Raw genomic sequence first — 9,122 nt, forward strand, 5'->3', positions numbered from 1 at the left:
AGAACCTTAATGTAAGGTAAGGCTGCGTACAATAGACCCTTGTGGTCGGGCCCTTCCCCGGACCCTGCGCATAGCGGGAGCTTAAGTGCACCGGGCTGCCCTTTTTTTTTTTACACTATGACCCAAGCTAATTTCACCCGTCATCACTAGCATAAAATGGAGAGGTTAATCAATATTAGTTTCCTTTTAGTGTTAGAAACTCCGCCAGTATGAGTTTATTTATATTGTCGGTTACAAATTTAAACAAAAGAGGAGGGTTGTCAAGGGTCAATAAGGAACAACTTCTCTATTTCATAAAGATAGAGGTGAGACTGTGTATGTCTTATCCTTTTTAAATTCCACTTATAAAATTACATCGAATTTGTTGTTATTTATAGTGTTAGAAATACATAAGAAGACGTTGTAGTTTGTATCCTAGTATTTCAACACTCTTTATCAAAAATTAATATTGTTCCAACTAGAGGATTTCAAATTCAAAGGGAAAAAGAAAATGCAGCATAACTAGAGTCTAGAATTTTGAAACATCACATTTGACTCAAATATCACAAAACATGAAGGGAAAGGAAAAAAGAAAGAAGAAGAGAAACATATCTCGGTGATTTGCTTCTTAAGTCTATATTTTATATATACAATGTTACTCACTTTAGTTTAGTGCTTTTTTGGTTCTTTTTAATAAAAATTATGACATATATTTAATACATTTATAAATGTATATTGAAGCTTATAATTTTATTTTAAAAAACCTAATAATTAATTTGTTAAGATTCAATTCGAGTTTTCAAATAAGAATTGACGTGTGTTCAATGTATCAAAAATGTCCTCTTTATTGGAGTATATAAGTTGTAGTTTTTGAAGAAATGGTACACTTTGGATTAAAATAAAAGATATGATGCAATTCAACATTATGAGAAACATCTGGGGCTGTTTTAGAAAATATTAGTTTTAAGTTTCATGCTGAAAACCCTAGAGTGTCCTCCTACATATAAAGCTGCAGCTAAACCAAATCGCCTCCTCTGAATTCAACACCGCCGTTTCAGCAGAAGTCTCATCAGCAACAACACCAAACCATGGTAATGCAATATATCGAAATCGCTTGTTTTTCTTGTCTTGATAGACTAGTTTTCCTTGAATAATGTGCATGAATTGAATGTAATTTGCCAGTTCAATCCATGAGTTATCTGGGTATGCTTAGATCAGTTATTATTTTGGATTTGTAATAAAAAGATTGTGCCTTTCCTAGTGAAAATCTGGTTTTCCTCTGTTATTATTTTGATCTTGCTTAAAGACATGGTCCACATTGTTTAATCTCTTGCTTGTAAAAAATAGAAGCTTACAGTATTTAGATATCAGTAGTTTAGGACAGTGATCGGTGGAATTGGAACATACCCCAGTAGACTATCTTAATGCTTCAAAGTGTGCAGACTTTTGAAAAGTGATGCAAATCGGTTTCATCACATTTTAGGCATATATAATAATGATTGGATAAAGTTTTGCTCAGTAAACCAAATTTATTGAAGCTTATAACTTGTTGATTAAAAATTTGTGGACAAGATATGGAAAGGGGGTTCAGATACATGCTAGCATCAAAGGAAGTGCATTCAGCACACACCTCACTTGTGGGACTACATTGTTTATGTTGTTGCATAAACTCTACAAGTAAGCATTGCTGAACCCTGTAATCTTAGGCGGATTTAGGATTTTTGGTTTATGGGTAGAGACCATAATCCTTTTTGCTTACTGGGTTCTTGATAGATTATTTCTACATATTAAATAATTTTTCTAACACAAGTATAGTGGGTTTTGCCTAATGCGTAGCTACAATGGTGGATCTGCCCTTAGTCTATTTTTTAGGAATTTATTGTTTGCTTAGTGGCATAAGTGAAAGAAAGAATGATCAGTATTAAGCTTTCTATGGTTATCTATTTTATTGTAATGTTGATGACTTGGGTCTTGCAGTCGAAGAGGAGGACTAGGGAGCCAAAGGAAGAGACTGTCACTCTTGGTCCTTCTGTGAGAGAGGGAGAGCTTGTTTTTGGTGTTGCTCACATTTTTGCGTCATTCAATGACACTTTCATTGTATGTGGTAACCAATGGATCCATTATTCCTTATTGTCTCATTATGTTGTCTCAAGTAGTTACAGACTTTGTTTTTGGACTGCAGCACGTGACTGATTTGTCTGGAAGGGAAACAATGGTTCGTATTACTGGTAAGGACTATATCTTTTCACAGAGTAGGCTTATTTAAATCTGAATATCTTGGTATTTGGCTTGATATGCTGGGGAGCTGATAGATTAAGAGATCAAATTTAACATAATCTGGCTTTTATTTGCTTTGTTTAATTATTTAGAGTTATAGCACTCAATTGTAAGCTCTGTTCTGACAACAAAAAACAATCTGAGTGACATCTTTGCCATGTGTTTTCTTATATTACTTGATGTATACCTTGATGCTATCAAATAATATAAAAAAAATACATGTGATTAATGTGATTGCACTGGGTATGTTATTACAACCTTAATTCTATCCTTGCCAGGCATGGAAGAAAGTCAAGTTTTGGATTTCATTGGGAGTTAGGTTGCATTGGTTTTACTTATAATTACTGTCACATTTTAACTGAGAATTCTTTAATGTCCTAAATTGGTGCATAATGTGATTATTATGTTCTAGTCGACGTTTGTGACTTATTCTAGGTTTGGTCTTAGTTTTTAGCTTCTACCGCTGATCTCAAGCTTTATGGGCCATAGTGCTTGTGTGATGTTTATTTTGTTTGGAAATTAAATAGATATAAACTGTCAGCTTTGCATTATATCTCTGGTTCTGTTGAACACCACAAGTTTTTTTGTGATTCCTAATTATAGTCTTTTCTCACTTCTCTATCCTTTGCAAGTAGCCTATTAGCTTTGAATCATTAGCTACTGAATTTTTACTACTTAGATCCTGATTCTTCCCTTGCATACACCCTCTAATTTTTCAATATAGCTATGTTTATTCTCATTGTTGGCTCTACTTAAGCTCTTTTTTTGGTTATTAGCTTTTATATTCTTTTCCTTCTATTTTTTTATCTAGTATCAGGGCATCAATGCTTTCATCTATTGAATGTCAGTAGTTCTGGATTATGAGTCTGTTATTATTGTAACTATTTTAGCTCTACCTCAAATTCTGTATAGCATTTTTAAGCAATAATCATAGGGTAAATTTCTATTTGATCAACTTTGTGCTTTTACTTTCTCTTTGACATTGCAACCCTATTTTAATTCCTCGTAGACATTAAGAACCTTTGTTTTCTCAATGTCATACTGGTGCATCAATTATCCAACTTGAAAGGTTGCTAGATTTTTTGCTGATATTTTAATGATTCCAAAGCTCATTTATATTTCTGCTCTTTACCTATGTCTTTGTTATTTATTGGGAAGAGTTGTAATGAATCTCTGCTGTCACCTGTTTCTGATAGGTGGGATGAAGGTCAAAGCTGATAGGGATGAATCTTCTCCATATGCTGCTATGCTTGCTGCACAAGATGTTTCTCAGAGATGCAAGGTTGGAGCTTATATTCAGTTTTTATTTTCCCTTACCATCTACCGTCAGTTGAGTAATGTGTTTCATTTTGCTGAGACTCTTTTGGATCATGTCTTCTTGAGTACAGGAGCTTGGCATCAATGCACTTCACATCAAGCTTCGAGCCACTGGTGGAAACAAGACCAAAACACCTGGACCTGGTGCTCAGTCTGCTCTCCGGGCTCTTGCTCGTTCAGGAATGAAAATTGGTCGTATAGGTACTGTTTAGCTTTTGTGTATCAATAGTGAGAATTATCTGTCCGTTGTTTTAGTAGAACCCTTATGAGAAACACTTCATATGAAGTGAAAATGTAGATGAATCATAACTTCTAAATTATCTTGCAGAGGACGTGACTCCAATTCCTACTGATAGCACTCGCAGAAAGGGTGGTAGGAGAGGAAGAAGGCTGTAAGCTTTCTTCTTTTGTCAGGAAGCAGATGCGGCTTCTTGTTGAGAATGCTGCAGGTGTTAGTTTTGATATGGACTTGAATCTTATTCATCTACTATGTAGTTCTACTGATGTTGGCCTTGCCTATAAATTTTGCTTCTTTTTCGTGGTTAAATTTGTGAAACAATTATGAGAAATATGAATTGTGGCCTACAATCTATTAGCTGGTTGAGAATCTATGTTCCATGGGTTTTCCATCTCTTCGGTATGTTAATTGCACTTTTGTGTTAAGATAGAAAGGAAGGAAATAAGGTGCTTTTGTGGTGTTTTTTTCTACTTTCAAAATAGTGAGTAGAAATGATTCCTTTTTGTTTTTCTGAGTATGGTAATTGAATTGAATCTATGGCCTTGTCAAATCTATGACCATTCAAGAAACTTGGCCAGCCTCCATGTTCGACTACAAAAGGAAACCCAGCCGCCAAACTTAGCCCCAAAAAAGGAAGAAGAAAAACTCACCTCAAATTCTTCTTCGACCAAACAAAAGCACAAACCAGCCTCCATTTACGTCAGCAAAAGACAACCCCACTAAATGCATCTCTTGTCATAAACTTGACTAAATTTTCAGCACAAACGAATTCCTTAAAAGTACAGAAAACCACATGAAACGAGAACACATTGGAGAATTGATGTATGTCCTAAAAACAATTTTAACTATTTTGAGAAGGCAGTTGGATAGGATGTCATCTAAGTTAACACTCAAAAACGCTTTAAAACAGGACTAATAATTTTTGAAAAAGGAAAAAATAAAATTTAAAAGATGGCTAAAGTCAACTATTTTTTGTCAAAATGGGACAACCTATTCTATTCTCAATCATTAAACTACTAGCAATAGCATTCAAAAAACTACCCGACTTTCCGAAAAGAGAGTAAACTTTCTTTCATCATGTTACATTATCATTTGTCTTAAAATATCAAAATTGTTAGGAACCTTTTAGAATTTATATAAATTTTGTCATGCTAGTAAACAGATAAAGTATCTTAACGTCAGATTGTTATGTAATCCGACGTTAGAAAATGTATAGTTGAGCATATAATGTATATCTTGTGTTTGGTCTACTTGATAGAATGTATTTTTTTTTTTTGTAGTATTTGCGACAATATACCATAGAATCGTCTATTAAAAACTGAATCCATATGCAAACATAATTACTAAATACTTGAATTGTTGAGAGGAAATGAATGTCCGATGGAATCGAGGTGTGCAAACTGGCCCCATAAGGTTCAATAGGTGAAAGGATTTTGGACAGAGAGAAACAAAGGAGGAGCAAATTCCCCATGTAATATTTGCTTTGTCTCTTTGCAAATGTCTTGGAATCCTCCAGTGGACCACTGCTAAAGTATGACCAGCTGGATTTCAACCCCACCAACCAAATAATCTATATGCTTACCTGTTTGCTTTCCTATGGGCTATGCAACAGCCAACATGGCCCTTTAAAATTGTTAATCTATTATATTTGCTAATACTAAATCAACTGATAAGAGAGTGTCCAGTTTTGGTCATTCTCTTTCCCCTAAATGTAATAAACATTGCTTGACTTTACTGTGAACTCAAGCTCTACCTATATTCAATCAATTAGTTTTTCCGCATGCTTCGTATGCCCATTATAACACTTTCTCCCTCTTCAAAAAGTGACACTCAGACCAGAAAACTGATCAAAATTCACATTCTTGACTGACAACAAGCCAATGACCAAGACCAACTGCAACCTGGTTAAATACAACACATATGACACTGACACTGTACAATCTGAAATTTCTGCCTAAAATAATTCAGATTTGGTCTCTTTGGATTTTCCTTCTTCCACGTTTTCCAACTTCTTGCACAGTTTTCCTATATTTTCCTTCAGCTTTCTTGTTTGACCCACCAATCCATCCTTCACATTTTGACCCTTCTTCCTTCTTCCCTCCTACTATATAAACCCCAACATCAAAAATCCTACACACCATTTTAAATCCATTATATCAAACAGTTTGGAGGAAGAAGAGAGCTACATTGCACATGGCATCCCTTTGGATCATGATATCCCCATGGACACCTTATTTCTTCTCTTTCATAGCTCTTCTACTTCTTCTTGAACAAATCTCTTACCTCAAGAAGAAACGTTTTCTTCCTGGCCCAACTCTTGTATTCCCCTTTCTTGGCAACGTAATTCGCTTAGTTACCAACCCCACTAAATTCTGGGACGTCCAATCTGCTTTAGCTAAGTCTACCAGACATGGCTTCTCTGTTAACTACATCATCGGTAAGTTCATTCTTTATATCCACTCAACTGACCTCTCCCATAAGGTCTTTGCCAATGTCCGCCCCGACGCTTTCCACCTTATCGGTCATCCTTTTGGGAAAAAGCTATTCGGTGAGCATAACTTGATTTACATGTTTGGGCAAGAACATAAAGACCTTCGCCGACGAATTGCCCCAAATTTTTCCCCTAAAGCTCTTGGAACTTACACTGATATCCAACAAAGGATTATTATCAAACACTTCAAGTCCTGGTTAGACGAAGCATCCAAATCCCCTAATAGCCCAATCCCACTTCGCTTCCTTTGCCGGGATATGAACTTGGATACTTCCCAGACTGTCTTTGTTGGTCCATACTTGGACGGAGAATCAAGAAACCGATTCAATGTTGACTATAATTACTTCAATGTTGGGTTGATGAAACTCCCTATTGATTTGCCGGGTTTCGCCTTCAGAAACGCTAGGTTAGCAGTTGGGAGATTAATCGACACCCTTTCTGTTTGTGTGGAACAGAGCTTAAACAAGATGAGAAGAGAAGAAGAACCCACATGCTTGATTGATTTCTGGATGCAGGAGAATTTAAGAGAGATTAACGAAGCTAAAACCAATGGATTACAAAAGCCATTTGAGTACACTAACAAGGAACTTGGGGGTTACCTATTTGACTTCCTCTTTGCAGCTCAAGATGCTTCTACTTCTGCTCTGTTATGGGCAATCGTACTTTTGGATTCTCACCCTCAAGTTCTGGAGAAAGTCCGGGCGGAGGTGGTGAAATTCTGGTCGCCCGAGTCATCTCAGCCGCTGACGGCTGAGATGCTTAGGGAAATGAAGTACCTAGAGGCAGTGGCGCGTGAGATTATCAGAATCAGATCCCCGGCGACTATGGTGCCGCACATTGCCGGTGAAGATTTCCGGTTCACCGAAGATTATGTTATCCCAAAAGGGACAATTGTGTTCCCGTCGGTTTTTGACTCGTCGTTTCAGGGTTTTCCTGAACCGGAGAAGTTTGACCCGGACCGGTTCATGGAAGAGAGGCAAGAGGAACGGGCTTACAAAAAGAACTTTCTAGCATTCGGAGCTGGGCCCCATGCATGTGTTGGCCAGAAGTATGCAATTAACCACTTGATGCTTTTCATTGCTATGTTAACGGCTCTGATTGATTTCAAGAGACACAAAACGGACGGTTGTGATGATATCTCGTATATTCCAACTATTGCTCCAAAGGATGATTGCAAAGTGTTCCTTTCACATAGGTGCACTCGATTCCCATCTCTTTAATGATCAAATTTGCCCATTTTTTTAAAAAATTAATCTTGATCATCACTTTGGTCCCATTTTGACCATGGATGTAATAGAAAAAATGGGGTCGATGTGTATTTGTTATTTCTATTTTTCCTTTCTTTATTGTAGTGTGTGAATACATGTAACTTGATCAAATGATCAAGATTCTTTTAAAATGCTTGTTGGAGCAATTGATGGAGTGGCAAATATTTGGGATTGTGTGGAAGATTAATAAAAAAAATTCCTTTTTGATTATTGGAGTATTTATATTATGAATAGTGTTCTCAAAATGTGCCAATAATTTATCGACCGTCTAGTTCGTTTATATTTTAATAGGTTGGGAACAAACGCGAATTCAAAATTTTGAATCTCTGGGTGCCACGCAATTTTGAACAATAACTTATGGCAAAAACTTCAGCGTAGAGCAAGATAATACTTAATATTAATTAGTAAATATGCATATAAAATTTAGACTTATTTTGTTGGTTTAGTTAAGATTTTACTTACAAGAGGTTCAGGGTTTTAATCTACTTATCCACAATTCTTTTTACAATAAATTCGCTACTAATGTCTTGCATGATAATTTTTTTTTTTAGTAAAATACACCCCATAACAGGACTCAAACTTGCATCCCCATAATGTTAAACTTGAGCTTTAATCAATGGCACCACAAGACCCATTATTTTTTGAGAGGGTGTTACATTTAACATTTATATTTTTCTGATAAATACATAAATACATGTATATTTATAAATATTTATATACACACATATGTATATACAGATTTTCAATCGAGACCGCAAGATGGCGTAGCACCCCCTCCAATATACCTATATCCACCCCTGATTGTGAATGATTTTTAAATGGATAAAATTTGGACTTTAGCCCATATTCTACCCGTAATTAGAATTTGAGTAAAATTTGAAAATTAAGGAAACATCAAAGGTGTGTTTAGTATCAAAATGAATATTTTTTAAAATTTTTTCATATTTGATTGGCTTAAATATTTTTAAAAAAATAAATGTAGTTTCCTCAAATTTAAGAAAAATGATAATTCTATGTGAAGAAAAATATTTTCTAGACTCAAAACTCTCACCAATACAGGACTCAACCCAAAATCAGAATTTTTATCCTACTCAGATCCTGACCGAGACACAATTCTCGAACCCACTAGTGACCAACCCTGACCTCATCAATTCAAAATTTGACTTTTGATCTCGAGTCGAGACTTGACTTTGAACTCCGACTCCAACCCCTAATTCATGACTCGGAACCAAATCCAACCCCCCATGTCGCCCTGAGACCAAAATCCCAACACCAATCCTGACTAGAGACTCGACTTGAGAATCATTGCGACTCTCGATTCCCAACACCTTTTTTAACTTGAGATTTAGCATTGATCCTTATTTGGGACTCGACTCTTGATCGAAGACTTTGAGTCCAAACCTTATCTTGATTTCGATCTCAATCTCAACCATATTTCTAAACCGAGATTTGATTCTTGACTCCAGTTAAGAGGTCGATTCCTAGGTTGGGGTTAGGTCAGGTCTTGATAAATTGTTCTTTGACTTTGAATGTAATGTAGGTCTTATAATAT

The 9,122-nt window shown here is 35.8% G+C and overlaps 2 protein-coding genes across 2 annotated transcripts; both read left to right on the forward strand.

Annotated features, from left to right (window-relative positions):
- Positions 1 to 963: 963 nt before the first annotated feature.
- LOC129874588 (40S ribosomal protein S14-2) lies at positions 964 to 4,184 on the forward strand. Its single transcript, XM_055949894.1, has 6 exons — positions 964 to 1,070; positions 1,957 to 2,076; positions 2,162 to 2,207; positions 3,453 to 3,538; positions 3,645 to 3,774; positions 3,902 to 4,184. The coding sequence occupies exons 1-6, from the start codon at positions 1,068 to 1,070 to the stop codon at positions 3,967 to 3,969; spliced, it is 453 nt and encodes a 150-aa protein (XP_055805869.1). The 5' UTR covers positions 964 to 1,067; the 3' UTR covers positions 3,970 to 4,184.
- A 1,781-nt stretch (positions 4,185 to 5,965) lies between these two features.
- LOC129874504 (cytochrome P450 710A11) lies at positions 5,966 to 7,774 on the forward strand. The gene has a single exon (XM_055949796.1). It carries the CDS (start codon positions 6,005 to 6,007, stop codon positions 7,520 to 7,522), a length of 1,518 nt encoding a protein of 505 aa, XP_055805771.1. The 5' UTR covers positions 5,966 to 6,004; the 3' UTR covers positions 7,523 to 7,774.
- Positions 7,775 to 9,122: the final 1,348 nt, after the last annotated feature.

This window comes from Solanum dulcamara, chromosome 11, assembly GCF_947179165.1.
Source record: "Solanum dulcamara chromosome 11, daSolDulc1.2, whole genome shotgun sequence".
Taxonomy (NCBI): domain Eukaryota; kingdom Viridiplantae; phylum Streptophyta; class Magnoliopsida; order Solanales; family Solanaceae; genus Solanum; species Solanum dulcamara.